This window comes from Callithrix jacchus, chromosome 13, assembly GCF_049354715.1.
Source record: "Callithrix jacchus isolate 240 chromosome 13, calJac240_pri, whole genome shotgun sequence".
NCBI lineage: Eukaryota > Metazoa > Chordata > Mammalia > Primates > Cebidae > Callithrix > Callithrix jacchus.
In genome coordinates this window covers 10754321-10775394 of record NC_133514.1, presented here as the reverse complement: position 1 = coordinate 10775394, position 21074 = coordinate 10754321, and the positions used below count along the sequence as shown (strand labels likewise).

The 21074-nt window shown below is 41.0% G+C and overlaps 1 protein-coding gene across 3 annotated transcripts in view; it reads left to right on the top strand.

The window, feature by feature from the left end:
- The first annotated feature begins 2924 nt into the window (after positions 1–2924).
- MTMR9 (myotubularin related protein 9) overlaps positions 2925–21074 on the top strand; it is a 49590-nt gene continuing 31440 nt past the window's right edge. For 2 of the 3 annotated variants that reach the window (XM_017963645.4, XM_002756771.7), the window contains exons 1-3: positions 2925–3458; positions 12910–13018; positions 18894–19019. In XM_017963645.4, coding sequence (XP_017819134.3) covers positions 3277–3458; positions 12910–13018; positions 18894–19019 — 417 coding nt within the window. In that variant the 5' untranslated portion in view covers positions 2925–3276. The remainder of the gene's footprint in view (positions 3459–12909; positions 13019–18893; positions 19020–21074) is intronic. The other variant, XM_008979037.5, reaches the window with a different exon arrangement.

Genomic DNA, 21074 nt, shown 5'->3' with positions numbered 1-21074 from the left:
TAGGATTTTTGATCAGGAGGCCCATGACTCAGATAGCTGTTGTCATATCTTAGAAGCCTGGTCAGCTAATTTCCCTGTGGCATCCCTTGTTAATCTGAATTGGTTGACATAAAAACAACATTCTTCCTCTAGAAAAAGACATAAGTCGCCTTTTCCAGCAGTTAGGAAATCCAGGCCCCTTCTGTTTTGTAAAGCAACTGCTGCCAAGGAGTCTGTTTGATTTTGTATGGTGACGATACTTTGGGCAATGTCATCCGAGCTTTCCACAGAATCCTTGGACAAGCATCGGTAATAGGATAGGGAAGCTGCAAGCCCGCTAACTCCCATTTCTACTCCCACTGTTATTCCTAGCCTGACCAAAAGGCATATGAGTTGCATGGCTCCTTTGTGCCTGGCGGTGGGAGTTAAAGGCATAATGAGTAATGAGGGATCAGTTGTTGGGAGCTACATATATATATATTTATATATATTTTGAGACAGAGTCTCTCTGTCACCCAGGCTGGAGTGCAGTGGCACAGTGTTGGCTCACTGCAACCTCTGTCTTCAGGGTTCAAGCAATTCTTCCGTCTCAGCTTCCGGAGTAGCTGGTGTGTGCCACCATGCCTGGCTAATTTTTTGTATTTTTAGTAGAGATGGGTTTTCACCACATTGGCCAGGCTGATCTCAAACTCCTGATCTCAGGTGATCCGCCCACCTTGGCCTCCCAAAGTGCTGAGATTACAGGCGTGAGTCACTGCTCCCGGCTGGGAGCTACATTGATTTCAGAGGCTAAAAAGCAAGTGTGCAGGTTCCAGTCCAGTTGGCTGGTAAACATAGTAGGAACTGATGCCGCATAGGGAAAAGCCTCCTTGTCTTTCAAGACAAAAATGGTTTTCCATGGTGAACATGTGGGATAGCTTGTTTTCACTTTCCCGAGTGGCTAAGGTCCCTGCTAAAGTGGCCAAGGGAAAATGTGGACTCAGTTAGTGGGCCCACGTTCACAGTACTTAGACTGTGAAAAATGTACCCTCAACTAGGAATGGTTTCCATGAAAAGCATAGAGGTTTTCTCAATGATGCAGTTTGGTTCACTGCATAACTTATGTGATCGTGTGAGGGTTAATTTCCAGGATGTGGTTGCACTGATGACTTCAAGGTTCCCAGGGCCTGACCAGAATTTTGGCTTCTTTCAGTATAAAGTGTATGTGTACATTGGGGCCCTAATGGGTTTCTGTGGGAATGCAACCTCAAAAAGTTGTTCTGATAGGACTGGAGAAGGTTTACTGCTCATCCTGTCATTTTAACCTTTGTCATTTCCACACTTTTGAAGTCTTATAAGTCATCCAGATTCATTAATTCAAAGAGAGTTCCTCCCTGGAATGACAGGTCATTTTTTTCAAGGGCCCAAGTACGAGCTGGGATTAGGATGGCAGTGTATCTGGATGAAGGTGTTGATAAACAATGCCAGCAGTCCTTTGCCAGAGCTGGGCTGGTGGTACCTAACAGCCTTTGCATTAAATTTAAAGTTCTTAATAAATACCCAGAATCGATTAATTGCTGGAGGGGTAAAGTGAAGCTCTGTTGTAAAATAAAGCTGACTCCCAGTATGCATGGTCCCAGTATACACTTGGCTGTGGGGGACCATTATGGAACAAAAAAAATACTTATGTGCAATTTTGTACTATAGAATGGGAACTTCAGGGGGTGGATACCTATGCTGTCAGGAATGCTAATATAAAAATGAATTAAAACACTTTACATATTACAAAGGAAGTGATTCCATCCATTTGGATGAAAGCAATTAAACTGTAAAACTATAAAAAATAGCTACTATTATCCAGTCTGAAGTAACTGTGCAATAAAGACACCAAGTTGGCAGGCATTTACTTATGTCATTTAAAACAATTCTAGAAAGTGTTTTATTTTAAGAAGGGAACATTTTAAGAAGGGCAAAATCAAAAGCATGGACCAGTGTTGGATGACCTGATGAGGTTGTGGCAATTTACTTCGTGAATTCTGTGAGATTTTGTTCAACTTGCTGGGCTTAGGTACTAGATGGTGAGGATTTCAAAGGTCAATGAAGGCACAGCAGACCAGCACTCAAACATATTGCTCTTCTATTTCCTATTTTTGAATAAAAATGTCAGTTTCAAGTGGGCGGTTGGAAAGGAACAAGCAAAGGAGTAATTATTTGGATCAATGTTTGGCGTAATGAGGGCGTCTGACGGGGAGGCTGTGCGGTGGTGACCGATGCGCTGGGTTTCATAGCTGCAGGCTGAAGCCCAGGCTCTGCTGCAGGGTAACTGGGTGGCCTCCACCAAGTCAAGTAACTTGCTCTTCTGTGCACTGCATCTACAGCTACTTGGCTTCCTCTCACAGGTATTCTTGTTTTTCCTCTTTTTTGCTCTAGGTCACACGTCGTGGCGCGGCGCTCTCGGGGAGCCTGTGGAGCGACCCTGTGTCCCTCCCTGACCCCTGGAGGATTCCCCAAGGTCACAGTCACCACCTCCATCCTATACTTCCCATCTCTTCATAGCTAACGCATAACAACTGTCACAATTAACAGGAGCCCCACACTCTGAAGAGCTTCTGGAGGGGAGCTCTACTCAAGAATAGGGAAGCAAGGCAGGGACCTCCCCCCGTCGTCCTTTCTTCTTCGGTCTTTTCTGCTGAGGAATATTTTTAGGTGGGTGAGAAGGGCAGCGGGAGGGCGTGAAGGCAAAAGACAAGCTTTTTTCTCGTAGGAACTCAAATCTTCCGTTCTGGCTGTGGTTTCGGAGGCATTTCTAGAGTACCTAGAAGGTAGCGACTTCCGGCTACGACCGCGTCTTCCGAGTTTCGAGATCGGTTGCTTCCGCCCAGAGTTGCTATGAGCTCCAGCAGCAAGTAGCCACTTCCGCCAGGAGTCCCTAGCGGCCAGGGCGTGGAAGTGGGCCCCTAGGCGGCATCCTCCTTCTTCCCTCTGCCTGCCCAGGCGGGACCGGGTGCCCAGCGGCAGTGGCGGTCCCTGGGCCTGTGGAAAGGCGTTCTCTGTGGCCGAGTCCTGGCCTAGCGGACCGGGCGGTGCTAGAGAAGCGCCCGGGCCTAACCCAGCCCCAGCTGCTGTCTCCCGCGGCCGGTGCCAGCGACTGCAGGCCTCGCCGCGCCCACCCTTTCTGGGACGGGCCCAACTTCACCGTCCGGCAGCCCCGCCCCACGGGCCAGCCCCGCGCCGGGTAGTTCCGCTTATCTCCCTGCGGCGGGGTAACCGCCTCGCACCTCCCAGACTCGGTTCCCTGGCTCCGGCCGCGGGGGGAGCATGGAGTTTGCGGAGCTGATTAAGACCCCGCGGGTGGACAATGTGGTGCTGCACCGGCCTTTCTACCCGGCCGTCGAGGGCACCCTGTGTCTGACGGGCCACCACCTCATCCTGTCCTCCCGGCAGGACAACACGGAGGAGCTGTGGCTCCTCCATTCAAACATCGACGCCATCGACAAGCGGTGAGTGCCCGTCCCACCCCAGCCCCGCAGGGGACCCGGGGGGTCCCCTGTGGGCGCCCCGGGGAGCACTTCCTGGCGTTTTCAGCCCATCCTGCCGCCCAGCTGGCAGGCAAGATGGGGCAGCCCTCTGTGGCCTAGAATCAGGAATTGAGTTTTACCAAGCAGAAAGCCGTCCAGATGGAAGACCCGGTTTCCATTAAACCTAGATGGAGTTTTCAGATGATCGTTTCTGGGTCTTAACACCATTTGGGTGGATTTTCTGCATTGTCTCTATAATTTTTTCTGGCCCTGTCGTATTCCTTGAATCGGTATTGTCAATTGCTGTTCATGAAGTTGTGGTTGGATGTGCTTTAGATAAAGTCTTTACCATTTTTGATGAAAACGGATCCGAATACAAAGCTATGAGTGTCTTCATACCGCAAAACCATTTTTTAAATTTCTGAAAAATATTCAGTTTATCATGTTTCTTCTGGGTCATCAATTTTATTCTCACTAAGGGAGGTTCTGATATATTCCCTTCATCTTTACCCAGTTCTGCTTCCTGAAAGAACAGGGTTGGCTCTCAAGGAAAGGCAGGGGCCAGTTAACCTCTTTATCCTTTTTGCACTCCAGACTTTTATCTTTCCAAGGGAGTTCCTCGAAGTCAAAAAGTTATACTTTGATCTGTATTCAAAATTCCCATCTCCCTAGTGGCTTCTCTCTAGTCAGGAGAGGGCAAACTGATTATCCAGTTTACTCTGAAGGGTAAGTGAATGATAACAACGTTTCTGTTGCTTCACAGGAGGATTTGGGTATTAGGAAGATTCCTAGAGAGGGTATGCCTTAAAATAATCATTTCTTTTCTTCTTCTTCTTCTTCTTCTTCTTCTTTTTTTACTGAGGTGTAGTCTAGCTCTGTTGCCCGGGCTGGAGTACAGTGGCATAATCTTGGCCCACTGCAACCTCCGCCTCCTGGTTTCCAGCAGTTCTTCTGCCTCAGCCTCCTGAGTAGCTGCAATTACAGGTGCGCGCCACCACGGCTGGCTAAACTTTTTTTTTTTTTTTTAGACTGAGTTTCGCTCTTGTTACCCAGGCTGGAATACAATGGCGCGATCTCGGCTCACGGCAACCTCCGCCTCCTGGGTTCAGGTAATTCTCCTGCCTCAGCCTCCTGAGTAGCTGGCATTACAGGCACGCGCCACCATGCCCGGCTAATTTTTTGTATTTTTTTAATACAGACGGGGTTTCACCATATTGGCCAGGCTGGTCTGGAACTCTTGGCCCGTGATCCGCCTGCGTTGACCTCCCACAGTGCTAGGATTACAGGCATGAGCCACTGTGCTGGGCCTAAAATAATAATTTCTAATGATAGAATTGCAAGAAGTTCGGGTGAAGCAGTGGTGGATTGAATGATTGATTTGCGCAGGAGGCTCTTATTAGTCTCAAGTCCCCTTTTGCTGTATGAAGTCTTAAGTGGGCCAGGCACGGTGGCTCACGCCTGTAATCCCAACACGCTGGGAGACCAAGGCTGGCAGATCACCTGAGGTCAGGAGTTAGAGACCAACTTGGACAAAATGATGAAACCCCATGTCTACTAAAAATACCAAAAATCAGCCAGGCATGGTGGGGGCGCCTGTAATCTCAGCTACTCAGGAGGCTGAGGCAGAAAAATCGGTTGAACCGGGGAGGTGGAGGCTGCAGTGAGCCGAGATTCCGCCACTACACTTCAGCCTGGGCAACAAAAGCGAAATTCCGTCTAAAAAAAAAGGTCTTGAGTGGGCTCTTATTGAAAATCTAAATCCCTTGGTCATTCATGGCATTCTGTGTCCTGGCCCTAAACTACTTTCTCTCTTTATTTCTTGCCATTTCTTTTAACGAGCCCTTCTTGCACTTCCTTCCATGAATCCCTTTTTTACCAGCCAGTCCTCACCATTTCCTGGTGCTTGTGTATGTCCTGTTTTCTGTCATCTGTGTATTTTATTGACTTCTTCCCTCTGCGGGAATGCCTTACTTCTCCCAACTTTGTTAAACATTCGCCAAATGCCTTTATGTTCTGGACATTTTGTGAGGTTTTTAGGACCCTGAGATGAATAAAATATTTTACAGCTCTTATCTTTCAGGAGTTCACAGGCAGTGAGCTTGTTACTCGTCTATGAGTGTTCGGTTTAACTGTTTCGTCCTCCATCTCCTTCAGAGATTCTTCTGTTAATTCCACAACTGAAATTCCTTTTTATCTCCTTTGAAACTTCTAATTGTGACTTGGGCATACAGCTACATAGGAAATAAAAGGATTGACCAACAAATGGTCAGCAATGCCATTGAATACAAATTAGCCTCTCCATGACCATCACCTGTCTTTTCTTTCTGATTTACCTTTTATGGTGGTTACTGTTCATTCATTCATTTCCTCCTGTTTACCTTGCATTTACAAGGTGCTGGGCCTTGTAGTGAGTGAAGAAGAAGGCAGATGAGACGTGAACCTTTGACTTTGTTAGGAGAGAATGATGAACTGTACACACATTTATCCTTTTTCTGGGAAACAGTGTGGTGTACTGGAAAGAGCATTGGGGAGGGATCAGATCAGAGTTTGTTAAATTTGTGCTTTCAAGAAATCTTGACATCCGTCTGTTTTCCATGTGCACTGTCTGAGCTGTGCGGCTGCAGTGGTCGCTAAGACAAGGTGCTTAGGTACTGGCCGGGGAAATGGACAATCCAGTAAGTCCAGACAGAAATAAGTATGATGATGTCAGGTAATAAGTGCCAGGAAGGAAAATAATAGAAGATGAGAGGATAGAGAGCACCAGGAGGCAGTGTCTTTAGAAAGCGTTTCAGAGAAGGCAGGTGGTGTCTGACTAGAGACAGCAACGAAATGAGTATGCTAGAAATAAGAGTATCTGGAGGAAGAGCATTCCAGCCGGAGGGAACAGCGAATGCAAGGACTTGAGATGGGGAACGTGATTGGCATGTGCAGAGAAGAACAAAGAGGCCAGTGTGGCTGCAGGGCAGGAAGTAGAGAGTAGGGGAAGTCTGTGGTAGAGACGTTGGCTGGAGGGATAAGCCTTGGCCGGACCCTGGAGAGCCTGCAGGCCATTGTAGCGGTTTCAGTGGGAGCCCTTGAAGAGGTGAAAGCTAGGAAGCAGCAGCTGATAGATGTTTTAGAAGATGGTTCTGGCTGCTGGCAGAAAATATACTGTACAGGGGCAAGAGTGGAAGTAGCAGGCCCAGTTAGAGTAGAGTAATTCACATAAAAGGTGATGGTGGGCTGGGCGTGGTGGCTCATGCCTGTAATCCCAGCACTTTGAGAGGCTGAGGCGGGCAGATCAGCTGAGGGCAGGAGTTCGAGACCAGCCTGGCCAATATGGTGAAAACTTATCTCTATGAAAAATATAAAAAATAGCTGGGCGTGGTGGCTCACGCCTGTAATCCCAGTTACTCAGGGGGCTGCAGCAGGAAAATTGCTTGAACCCGGAAGGCAGAGGTTACAGTGAGCCAAGATCATGCCACTGCACTCCAGCCTGGGTGACAGAGCCTGACTCTGTCTTTAAAAAAAAGCAGTAGTGTAGTCACTAGGAATCTGATTTGGGATGTGTTTTTGAAGGTTGAGCTGCCTTGCCTTGCTGGTGAATTGTAAACGAGGTGAGAGAGAAAGTCATTAAGGCTGACTCCTTCGGTTCTGCCTCTTACTAAACAAGTGCCTTTGGGCAAGCTGCTCTACCTCTCTGAACCTCGTAGAAAGTTGTGTTGAATAATGCTTTACAAGTCTGTGGAATGCTTTCATATACATTGCTAACATCATTTTATCTGATCCTTTCAACATATAAGGTTGTACAACAAGTTTTACAGTTATACCTGTTTTGTTTTTGAGACAGAGTTTCGCTCTTGTTACCCAGGCTGGAGTGCAATGGTGTGATCTCTGCTCACCACAAGCTCCACCTCCTGGGTTCAGGCAATTCTCCTGCCTCAGCCTCCCGAGGAGCTGGGATTTCCAGGTGCCTGCCACAATGCCCAGCTAATTTTTGTATTTTTATTAGAGACGGGGTTTCACCTTGTTGACCAGGATGGTCTCGATCTCTTGACCTCGTGATCCACCTGCCTCGGCCTCCCAAAGTGCTGGGATTACAGGCGTGAGCCACTGCGCCCGGCCCCTGGTTTTTTTAATGGACCTCAGAAAATTGAGTTAATTCTACCCAGTTGATGACTCATCGTTTTCATGATTGATTCCTTAAAAGGTTTCCTCTGTTTTTTATTTTCTTCATCCATAATTTTCACTCCCATTTCCTGCCTTATCAACAATCCCTGTAGACAACCCTGTTAGTTGTGCATGGGTGTGTGCACACATGCATGTGTGCGTTTAATTTGCCTAACAGGGAGTATGTTGTAGATCTTGTTCCGCTCCTATGTTGTTTCAGTACTGTTTCAAAGTCTCTGCGTATTGCTGTGTGTACAACCACTTCACTGCTTCTGACAGTAGCACAGAATTCCAAAGTATCTAGAAAAGCTTTCTTGACAGATCTTTTAGGTAACCTCCAACTCCCTATCACAAACAACTCTGTTAAACATACTCATTCATGTCCCCTGATATAATCTTGTGCCATAATTCCTCTGAGACTGCACCTAGGATGGGATTCAGCCGTAAAGTAGGTGCATAACTGATTGCACAAACTGACTGCTTTCCAGAATGATGACTGCAGATTGCCTTCCCATTATGGTGCAGGAAAGGTACCTCTTCTCCACTTTCTTACCAACATTTGGTATTGTCTTTCTAATTTTTCCAGTCTGAAGATTGTGAAATAGTTATTGCTTTATTTTCATTGGAATTTTACTAATTATTAGTGAGTTTAATCATATATGCTTGTGAGCAATATACTTAATTTTTTTTTTCCTTTCTGTGAATGGCCTAATTTCTGTGGTCTTCTTATAAACATTGGGTTTATTGTCTTTCTCATGTTGATTTGCAGGTTCCTTGTGTACTCTGTGGGTACTCATTCTTTATTTAGGCGTTATGAATATCTTCTCCTAGTTTGTCATTCATCTGTTATTTTATCTGTGATGTCCTTTGTTGAACAGAAGTCTTTAATTTTAATGCAAAACTTGCCAATGTTTTGCTTTATGGTATATGGATTGTCGTAAGAACTCCTTCCCCGTCCCCAAATCACCAGGATGTTCCCCTACACTTTCTTCCATAGTAGCTTCATAGTTTTACTGTTCATTTTTAGGTCTTTAATTCATTTGGATTCTATCTTTGTTTCAACTATGATAGGAACCTATTTTTCTCCATAGAGCAAGGAAGCCAGTTTTCTTAATCCCATCACCTGACATCGCAGCCTTGCCTGATTTATATCAAGTTATCCTTATGTACGGTCTATTTCTCAGCACTCTGTTGTAATCTGTTGGTTCATTAATCTGTTCTTTAGTCGTCTCATATTTTCTCCTATGGCTTTGTGATATATCCAGATATCAAATAGTGCTAGTTGCCCCACTTTCCTTTTTTTTTTTTTTAAAGCTGACAACACTGTTTCGACCCTTATGTTTCCATGCAGTTTTGGAAAACTTGCTATATTCATGGGATTTTTAAGTCTTTAATAATAATTGAAGATTCACAGGCTGTTGCAAAAAATTGTGCATGGAGGTTTTAGAATCCTCCACGCAGCTTCCCCTAATGGTGACATGTTTTATGACTATAGTGTTATCAAAATTAGGACACTGACATTGGTGCAGTGCTGCTCACTAGACCACAGACTTTATACAGGTTTCGTAGGATTTTTAAAAAATGAATTGTTTTGGATTTATAGATTAATTGGAGTCAAATTGACATGGTACATTATTTAGATCCTCCTTTAAGTCCCTTAATGGAGCTTCAAGATTGTGTATATTTTAGGTGCTGTACTAGGAGCTGGGGATATACAAATTAATCAAACATGGCTTCTACCTGAAAACAACTAGGAGCCATTATAAGAAATAAACATGTAACCTAGAAAGTTTAGTAAAGTGTTTTAAATGCTCTGATAGGAGTATATACAGGGCATGGATGGGACAATAAGGAGAAAATGATAAAGTAGAACTGAATCTGACAATTGATGCGAATCATAGGAATTTTGTGGAGGGAGCTCTTACGCTTTTAGAAAATATTTTTCATGGCCTACTGTTCTATAAGTAATAGTAATTGACTAGAAACATCAAATAAATGGAGAATACCTTGATAGTTTATAGCATATTTGTTCTGATATAAGGTAACAATTATTTTTAACTCCTCTAGCCATTCACTATACTTTATAACAACTAAGTACAACCTGCCAGACTAACGAAACAAAATTCACTTTACAAAATGAGTTAGTATGGCAAGAGTAGATGATGTGAAAATTTTCAAAAGAATAACCATATGTCTTGCACATTCTTTTCACTGATAATTTGGTTATGTGTCTTTTGCCTCCAGCTCAGGCAGAGTGACAGTGATTTTTGAAACAGCTTTATTGAAGTACAGTCAACACATAACACTAAACATCTTTGAAGTGTAAACTTTGATGTTTTTTGATGTATGTGCACATGCTGATACTGTCGCTGTAAGTTCAAGATAATGAATTTATCACCCCCAAAAGTTTTCTGGTGCCCTTTTGTAATCCCTTCCTTCTTTTCCAAGTAGTCACAGTTGAGTTTGCGTTATCTAGAAATTTACGTCAATACAACATGAATCATGCAGTACTCTGGTTTGAGATTTGTCCATGTTGTATATATTAATAGTTTATTCTTATTGCGGAGTACTAGTCCACTGTGTAGTACTCCATAGTTCATATATTCACCTGGTGATGGAAACGTGGGTTGTTTCCAGTTTGAGGCTGTTAAATACAGCTGTTTTTCACATTCTTATGCAAGTCTTTGTATGAACATGTGGTTTCTTTTCTCTTGGGTGGCAAGCCATTTACTTGCCAGTGGAATGGCTGGATCAGATGTGGGTATATGTTTTACTTTTTAAGAAGCTGCCCAAACTGTTTTCCAAAGTGCTTGTATTTACAGTTTTACATTCCTATAAGCAGTGTGTGAGAGTTCTAGTTCCTCCACATTCTTGTCCTCACTTGCTGTGGTCTGTCTTTGACGTTTTAGCCATTCCAATAGATAAGTGATACCTTATTGCGGTTTAACTTTGCATTTCCCTGATGACTAACGGTGTAGGGCATCTTTTCATGTGCTTATTTGCCATCCATATGTGTTTTTTTTTTTTTTTTTTTTTGCTAAGTGACCGTTCCTATGTTTTGCCCATTTGTAATGAATAATTTGCTTTCCTACTGAGTTTTGAGAGTGTATGCTTGTATATACATACAGTCATGTGATTTATTATATATATGATGGTAGTCCCATAAGATTGTAATGGACCTGAAAAGCTTCTCTTGCCCAGTGACATTGTGTTTGTGGTGATGTTGGTATAAACAAACCTGGGGTGCCGGTCGTTTATGTATGCTGTGTTGTATGTACAGTATAGCACATACAATTGCATACTTCACATAATATTTATAAATGACCATAAACAACTTTGTTACTGGTTTATGTATTTACTACACTAGACATGTTATTGTTATTTTAGACTGTACTCCTTTTAATTCTTGAAGAACGTTAACTGTAAAACAGACTCAGGCAAGTCCATCAAGAGTTATCCAGAAGGCACCGTCATGATGACGGCTCCTTGCATGTTACTAATATTTCCCCTGAAGACCTCCCAGTGGGGCAAGCTGTGGAGGTGGAAGACAGTGATACTGATGGTCCTGACCCTGTGTAGGCCTAGGCTAACGTGCGTGTTTGTGTCTAAGGTTTTAACAAGAAAGATTACCAAATAAACTTTTTTAATCGAAAAAAGCTTATAGAATGAGAATATAAAGAAGGAAAATATTTTTGTACAGCTGTATAGTGTGTTTTTATTTTCAGCCTAGTGTCATTACAAAAGAGACAAAAAGTTAGAGATTAAAAAGTTTATAAAGTAAAAAAGTTACCGTAAGCTAAGGTTAATTTATTGTTGAAGGAAGAAACATTTTAACAATAAATGTAGTGTAGCCCGTTGATGAAGTCCTCAACAGCTTACAGGAATGCCCGGTGGCTTAACCTTTTCATGCCCTTTAACCTTGTCCTTCAAGCAGATGTTTTACATTTTGAAGGTGTCCAATTTGTCATTTTGTTCTTGTAGAAATTGGGATTTTAGTGTCTCTAAGAAACCATTGTCTCACCTCTAAGGTCACAATATTTTCTCTCATGTTTTCTTCTGCAGTTTTATAACTTTAGGTTTTACATTTAGGTAAACAATCCCATTTTGAGTTAGTTTTTGTACGGTTCATGATAGAGATTCAAATTCTTAAAAAACAAAAAACAAAAGGGTATCCATGGTTCCAGCATCATTTGTTAAAAAGACTGACTTGTCTTCAGTGAATTGTCTTTCTGTCTTTGTTCACGTGTAAGTGGATCTGTTTCTGGACTCTTTTTTTTCTGTTCAGTTGATCTTTTTATCATCATGTCATTATCACACTGTCTTAATTACTGTAACTTTATAGTAAGCCTTGAAATTATGTAGTGTTAGCCATCCAACTTGGTTCTTACTCAGCGTTGTTTTGGCTGTTTGAAGACATTTGCATTTCTGTATGAATTTTAGAAACACTTTTTCAGTTTCTACATAAAAGTCTGCTGTGATTTTGTTTGGAATTAGGTTGTATCACTAGATGAATTTGGGAAAGAATTGACAATAAAAAGAAAATTCTGGGTACATTACACAGTCATCATCTGCAAGTAAAGACAGTTTTACTTCTTCCTTTTCAATCTGTTTTTATTCTTTTTACCTTACTGCACTAGCTATGACCTTCAGTACAATGGTGAATGGAAGTGATGAGAGTGAACATCTTTGTGTTATTCATGGTTTGAGAGAGAAATAATTCAGTCCTTCACCATTAAGTGTGCTATTTAGGGTTTTTTTTTGTTGTTTTTTTTTGTAAATGTTCTTATCAGGTCAAGGAAGTTCCCTTCTATTCCAAGTTTGCTGAGAAATTTTTGGTTTTTCATGTTTTTAAATCAGAAATGGATGTTATATTTTGTCAAATATACTTTTTATAAATTGATACATAGTATGTATCACTTGGAAGTAAATGAAATCTGAAATGAACTATTTTCCTTTGCTCCAGAAATATCTCTCTACAAGCACTTAATATATTAGTTACAGATCTTTTTCCTATTCTTTGAAATGAGGCCCCAAATAATCTCCATCAAAGCAATTAGCCTAATGTGAATCACTTTATACATTCGAAATTTAAAATAATATATATATAGTAAGTAATGTATGGCTCACGTTTTAATGATGCAGCCTTGCTTCTTCCTTAATTAGAATAATTGAGAAGAAAGTTAATGTAGATGGTAACTACAACTGCATCCTCTTTTCAAATAAATAATAATATATTTAAAGTTAGTAACATGTATTCCTAAACGTGATTTGCAATTTCTTACAGATTTGTGGGATCACTGGGTACCATCATCATAAAATGTAAAGATTTTCGAATTATTCAGTTGGATATTCCTGGAATGGAGGAATGCTTGAATATAGCCAGTTCCATTGAGGTAAGTATTTTGGAAGCAAAATCTAATGGAACATAATTTTATACTATGATTCAGTGTAGCTCTTACATTTCTTCATTAGGAATTTAGTCATGTTCTCCGACTCAAATACTGAAGACTGATAGGAAAAGCCTTACCCTGGTTCATTGTTATATGAGTGTAATCAAGCTTTCTTGACTTCCAGCAGTGTCTGGTGTTACTGATTTTATATGAATAGCCCCAGTTCCATGAATTGCTTGGAATTCCATGGAATTGCATTTCCAGTGGCTTCATGGAATTTCTATGAGTTCATATCGGTTAAATAACAGATACTGTTTCACTTGAGTGTATGAGTTCTTATTTGGGGAAACCATCAGAAGATTTAGGGAAGAGATTCTTAGGAGAAATTGTAAAGTTTTGCTTGATATTTCATGTTCACTATACAAACCTTGTTACTTTCTCTGTGCCTAGGACTGTAAACTTTTTTTTCTTTCCTTTACTTGAGGTTTGTTCGAGTAAAATCTTATATGATATTCTAAACCAATAAAATAGATACAGTTAGAATTGCTTTTGGTCAGCTGGGTGTGGTGGCTGACTCCTGTAATCCCAGCACTTAGAGGCTGAGGTGGGCAGATCACCTGAGGTCAGGAGTTCAAGACCATCCTGGCTAATGTGATGAAACCCTGTTTCTACTAAAAATATAAAAAATTAGTCAGATGTGGTGGCACATGCCTGTAATCCCAGCTACTTGAGAGGCTGAGGCAGGAAAATTGCTTGAACCCAGGAAGCAGAGGTTGCAGTAAGCCGAGATCACGCCATTGCACTCCAGCTTGGGCAACAAGAGCAAAACCCTGTCTCAAAAAAAAAAAAAAAAATTGCTTTTGGTGACATTACATTGAGTAGGTATGGATTTGGAGACCTGGAAGCCCTTATTGACTCGACTATTCCCACCTGCCCTCTGAGGACTTCCTTAGAGACACTGCAAACCACTAGTGAGTTAACCAGTGCACTCTTCACTTCTCTGCCAGGTTAGCTGCTAGAAGTGAAATTGTTTCTTCTTGAATATACTAGTATATCTTTTGTAATTAATGCAATCCTAAAAATTTGAATAGAAATATTAATAAATTACAATATGATATTGTACATTATTATCACATATATATATACATTATTACATGTATTAATATGTTATTAAATCATAGCACAGTTTGACTCTTCATTTTACCACGTGGTAGCTTGTGACCATTGGTAAAGTACTTAACATCTCTCTGATTCGTTTTATACTTTGTATAAAACAAGGATAATAGTACCTATCTTTTAGGGCTGTTGTAAGAATCACCTCTGGTGGCTGCAGGACAGTAAGGGTTGCTTCCAGTTTCTTCTTCTGTTACCTTTGTCCCAGAAGCATACCCGCCAGATATCAACCTGAGCTCTCCTTTGTGAGGCGTCTCTTTGGATTTACAGGGGTCAGGGAGCTACTTGAAGAGACAGTGTGTCCCTAATAGGTGCTCAGGTGCTGAGCTGTGAGCTCCGTTGTTCTGTTCACAGCTGCTGGGCAGGTATGTTTAAGTCTGCTGCAGTGGAACTGATAACCACCATTTTTTCCCCAGGTGCTCTGACGTGGGAAGGTGGGGGTTTATATGTAAGTTCCAGATGTGCTGCTGTCTTTTTTCAGAGATGGTCTGCCCAGCAAGGAGGTAGCCTAATCACAGTCTGCCAGCAGAGGCGTTGCTGAGCTGATCATGGTCTCTGCCCAGCTGCTGTGTAAACTTCCTTGTGATTTTGTTTATAGAGGTATAGTTAGAACTGCCTTGGTAATGGCGGACTGCCTCAGTAATGGCAGACTGCATAGGTGATGGTGGACTGCCTCAGTGATTGTGGACTACCCTTCCCCCAACAGATCTGGACTGTCCCAGGTCCAGCTGTGCTTAATGTGAAACTCTCAATCCAGAGCATTTCAGATTGCTGGTCTTTTTGGAGGTGGGACCTGCTGAGCCAATCAGCTGGCTCCCTGGTTCAGCTCCCTTTTTTTTCAGTTGAATGGATGACTCTGTCTTCCAGGTGTTCTAGGTACCAGTTCAGACGGCCACCCAGATTTGTGTGAGTTTTTCTATGCAGCTGTGCTGGCTGAATCAGCTGTGCTGGAAACTCGTGACACTTTTCTGCCTGCGAATCTCCTGGTCTGTGGGCAGTAAAAACTCGTTTGGAAATGCAGTGATCACTCACCCTCTGCGTTCTGGCTGGGAACTGCGCTCCAGAGCTGATCCTATTCAGCCATCTTGCATCTTGTCAAAAAGTTCTTTCTTTTCTAAAGCAAGTAACTATCACCAGTGATTGTAGTTTTTTGTTTGCTTTTAGTAACCTGAATTTTCAGGTATCAGTGAGCTTAAGACAGGGTGCGTTTGCTTTATATTTATATAAACAATATTGAATATTGGTTTAGATTACAAATAATAGAAATACTACTTGGGTGGTTTAATTGAAGAGCTCATACTATTTTCTTTCCATGGTAACCAACTATTTTGATATACACTGAAATTTTAAATTGCCTCATTTTTAATTATTGCCGTTAAATTATATCAATTAATCTTAGGTTTATAGTACTTTCTAGACTACTATAGGGACATTGATTTTTTTCCCCATATTGATATAACTAATCTGGACTTTGTGTCCAAAAAGTCCTATCAGCTTAGCTATTAAAATGGGTAGAAAATCTTAAAAATCTGTCAAGTAGGATTTTAGTGATTTTTTTTATTTTTTTATTTTTATTGGATTTTAGGTTTTGGGGTACATGAGCAGAGCATGCAAGACAGTTGCGTAGGTACACACATGGCAGTGTGCTTTGCTTTTCTTCTCCCCTTCACCCACATTTGGCATTTCTCCCCAGGCTATCCCTCCCCACCTCCCCCTCCCACTGGCCCTCCCCTTTTCCCCCCGATAGACCCCAGTGTTTAGTACTCCCCTTTCTGTGTCCATGTGTTCTCATTTTTCATCACCCACCTATGAGTGAGAATATGCGGTGTTTCATTTTCTGTTCTTGTGTTAGTTTGCTGAGGATGATGTTCTCCAGATTCATCCATGTTGAATATTCAGCAATCAGAAAGGATTTTAGTGATTTTTAAAACAGGAATAGAGAAATAGAAGAAAAACTGTTATAGTACCAAGTAAATGGCACATAACACATTTCTTTCTGCCTTTGTTGAATTTTAAGGAAATGAGAAGATGAACTGAGCTGTTTGTCTTACACATCTGTCATCTGGAAGTAATGCATGATGTTGATTTGATATAATTTGTTAAGGTGAATGAGAATGCATGTAGTTTATAGACTATTAAATTGAAATAGTGTCCCACTATCTGGCCACAGGAAGATTACCTGCTTCCATTGAGCATGTGTGTGTTTGTGGGTTTTGTGGGGCTTTTTTTTTTTTTTTTTTCTGTTAGGAGGTTGGATTTTCACTGACCAGTCTACATTTTTCTTATTTCTTTGTGACAAGTGATCTGTAAGATGACTGGCTGGTCTGTGTCAGAGATGTTGCCTGTAGTGAGGCCCTGTGGTGAAGAGAAAGGGGAAGTGTATTCCCACTTGCTGATGCTGATTAGTTGTTTAAGTAGCTGTATACATTACCCAAAGTTCTTTAGAAACTGACTCATTATATAGGAGCCCTTATGACTGAAAAGAAGCCATAAATTATGAGCTCATTTGACCTCAGAATGTGATTGCTTTGTTGAATGTTCCCATAGCACAGTGAATAACATAGCTAACCTGTCCTTTATCCTTTTCCTGGCACACAGTCCCTCCTGCTACCCCTTCATCCTCCCCTGACTACATCTTGACATGATTTATGAGTAATAATTGAATTTCTCACATAGCATAGCTGAGCTGTCCTTTGTAATCAAGAGTCCATCTACCCAAATATATTCTGCTGCCACACATAGAATCCCATTGGAAGAATAGCCGGCAAGTGCTCAATTCCCTAAATTGTTGCAATAAGTTGGTGAAGCTTTTCTTTTTCTGTGCTTCACCTGCCTTTGGGGTTGAAATGTTTTCAGTTCTCTCAGCATTAATGTGGTTTAAAGGGAAAGACCTCTCTCTAGTGACATAAGGTCTCAAGATGAAATATGAGTGCTTCTTGCCTGTCAAAGTGATTGCTGACTTGCATTTAAAATAATGGTGGTGCTGATTGATGGCAGCTCTGAGTTAGATCAGACATGGACACTGGCCATTCTGCTTCTGTTTGGTATGATTGGCAGCCAAAGACAATATAGAAGTAGGAAAAAATACGTGCGTGTGTGTGTGTGTGTGTGTGTGTGTGTGTGTATGATGGATTATACAGCCCTGCTTCTCCATATTTTATTTTGTGAGGTAGGGGAGACGGTTTCATGCTTTATAAATGGATAGAAAAATAACTTTGGCTGGAGCTGTTTTTGCTAAACTGCTGAGCTACATGTCCGATCTATTATTAAGTAGTCATGGGCCTATCCTTTTGCACGCCTGATCTTCCTCTAACCTGGAGGGAGGTAACTGCATTCTGAGAGCATGCTGTTGGGCCTTCTCCTCCCATCCAGCTGAATGTCTCCATCATTCCTGCAGTTCGAATTATGCTAATTGATATGGTATCCTTTTTTATTTTCCAGTTGTAGAAATACTTTTTTTCCCTCATACCCCTGTCAGAAGGATGAATCTGCCTGGTGATAGAGAATGTTCTGTCTGTTCCTCTCATCTACTCAGGTTTTCCTGTGTCTATTACCCAGGATTCAAGTGCTCCAGATAAATATAGGTTCATTTGGGGTTGATAGGGTTATTGCCCCCATTCGAGAATGGATCCCTGCAGCATAAAGATCTGATATCTGGCCAAATGGCATACCAGTCTAGGAAGGGAGGAAATGAACACTGATGGAATTTCTAAGAATGTAGAGCATGTATAATAGCTGAAATTGGCCAGGTATGGTGGCTTATGCTTGTAATCCCAGCACTTTGGGAAGCTGAGGCGAGCAGATCACCTGAGGTCAGGAATTTGAGACCAGCCTGGCCAACGTGGTGAAATCACATCTCTACTAAAAATGCAAAAAAATTAGCTGGTTATGGTGGTGGGTGCCTCTAAGCCCAGCTACTCACAAGGTTGAGGAAGGAGAATCACTTGAACCCAGAAGTCAGAGGTTGCAGTGAGCTGAGATTGTGCCGTTACACTCCAGCCTGAGTGGCAAGAACAAAACTCTGTCTAAAATAAAAAGCTGGAATTAGTTAGATTTTATTATGTGCCAGACACTGTTCTGTGCCTGTTATATATTATCTCTAACTATCCAACAACCCTATGAAGTAGGTATGTTATTTCCCCCATTTTACAGTTGAGGAAACGGAGGCATGGAGTGGTTACGTTACTTTCCTACTGCACAGCTAGCATTTGGAGTTTTAGTCCAGCATTCTGATTCCCATCTGACTATAGACCTCAAAGCTGTATATCCTTTTTTTATAGTTACTAACCCTGATTTCAAATAATTCACATATGTTTATTTAGGCTATAACTGGATTTTGAGACAAAACCTTACTAACCAAAAACTGATCCCCAGAAATACTTGGACCTTTTTATTAAACTTTATTAAGTGATGTCAAGAGGTGTTACTTGATTTTTCTTCTAGAATTGGTATGTACATCTTTTGTTTGTTTTTTCCTCCCATCAACACTTTTGAGTGTTACATGTCAGATGCCTTATTAGTTCCTGGAAGCATGGAAATTTCTTTGATAAAACTGTAATTGTATCTAGCGATAAATACAATGTTAGAGAAACATACTGGGTGCCCATCATTATTAGACCACCTTTGCTTAATACTAATTTCTCAGTGAGAATGTGTTTCCAATTGTGGGTGTTCCTTTTTTGTCTTCTTTTCTTTTTGCCCCCAGGCATTGTCTACCCTGGACTCCATCACTCTGATGTATCCTTTCTTTTACCGTCCTATGTTTGAAGTGATAGAAGATGGCTGGCATTCCTTCCTTCCTGAGCAAGAGTTTAAACTCTATTCCTCAGCTGTGAGTTAACTTTTCAGAACTGTGGGTTATGAGAAGTAACCCAATACCTTATTTGACTTGTGAAAATGATCACTTCTTTTGAAGAATAATAAGGTGAAGTTGACTTCTCCGTTGCTAATCTTAATACATTTAAAAGGATTGAAGCCAGAATATAATGTCTGATCAAAAAGGAATTAAATTAATAATCAATAATACTAAGATATCTAGGAATACCCCCAAGTATTTATAAATTAAACAAAACACTTGTAAATAATCTGTGTGTCAAAGAAATTAAAAAACATTTTGAACTAAATGATAATGGTAATGTAACCTTTTGAAATTTGTGGAATACAGATAGCTAAGGCAGGGGTTAGAGATAAACTTACAGCTTTAAGATTTTTTTACTAGAAAAGAAAGAAAAATCAAATCATTCATCTAAGCACCAACTTAAGAAGCTAGAAAAAAAGAGCAAAGTAACTAGAAAGAAAAAATAATAAAAATAAGAGCAGAAAGTACTAAAGTGACTAGAATAAGCAAGTTTAGCCAAGTTGGTTGATCTAAGATCAGTATACAAAGACTAATTGAATTGGCAACAAGCAATCTGGCAGTGAATAAAATAGGAATAAATTTAACAAGAAACTCAAGATTATGCACTGAAAGACATAAAACATTGTTGGAAGAAGTTACAGGAGATCTAAATAAAAGGAGAGATATATTGTATACATCAATTGGAAGACAATATGGTTAAGGTCAGCAGTTAGCTGACACATGTGAAGGACCATTAGATAATAGATGTTTTAAGCTTTGTGGGTCATGTGGTCTCTATTACAACTACAGAACTCTGCTGCTGTTGCATGAAAACAGCAATCAGACAAGACATCAATGAATGGGTGATGCTATGTTCTAGTAAACTTTATTTGCAAAAACAGGCAGCAGGCTGGATTTGGCTCATAGAAGTGGCAGTTCTCCCCGAATTGTTCTATAGAGTCAGTGCAATCCCTCTTAAAATTCTAATAGGTGTTTTTGTGGAAATGGACAAGATGATACAAGTTTTATGGAAATGCAAATTTAAGTGTGTAAGTTTATATGGAAAGTCAAAACAGCTTTGAGAAAACAGTAGTTAAAAGGATTTACATATTTGATTACAAAACTTGTAAAACCACAGTAATCAAGAGAGTATGGTACTGGCATAAGGAAAATGTTAAGTAGCTGATTAGAAACAGCTAAAGGGAGAATAAGTGATTTGGAATATAGATCCGAAGTAATTACTCAGAATGCAGAACAGAGAAAGAAGATGGTAAAACAGAGAGGTTAGACACATGCATGCATAATAAAGGAAGAAGATCCAATATTTATCACATGGGAGTTTAGGATAAAAGATGATGGAGACTGGGTATGGTGGCTCACACCCGTAATCCTAGCACTTTGGGAGGCTGAGGCAGGCAGATCACTTGAGCTCAGGAGTTTGAGACCAGCCTAGGGAACATGGCAAAGCCCCATCTCTATGAAAAAATTTAGCTGGGTGTGATGACATATGCCTGTGGTCCCACTTACTTGGGGGTCTGAGATGGGAGAAGTGCTCGAGCCTAGGAGGTTGAGATTGCAGTGATCATGCTGCGGCACTCCAGCATGGATTAGAGAGCACACTGTCTCTCAAAAAAAAAGAAAAAAAAGATGATGACTATAGAAGAAAGACAATATTCAAATAAATAGTGGTTGATAATTCTCCAGAATCAGTAAAAGTTATTGAACCCTTAAGCCAAGGTATCCCAGCAAATACCATACAAGATAATAAAAAACATCTTTATACATGTTGTTCAGCTACTGAACAATAAAGCAAAGAGAGTATCACAGAATTAGAGAAAAGACAAATTACCTGCATGGTGTTAGATTAATAGAGGAAAAAAATTGATCAATGTCTATTCATGATAAAAGCTCTTAGAGTTGGATTTGAGGGAATTCATCTAATCTGATAAAGGATGGCTACCAAAACCAGAAACACACCGAAAGCAAATCTTGTATTATTCCCTCTAGGTTCAAGAACGAGGCAAGAATGTCCATTATTACTGTTCCTAG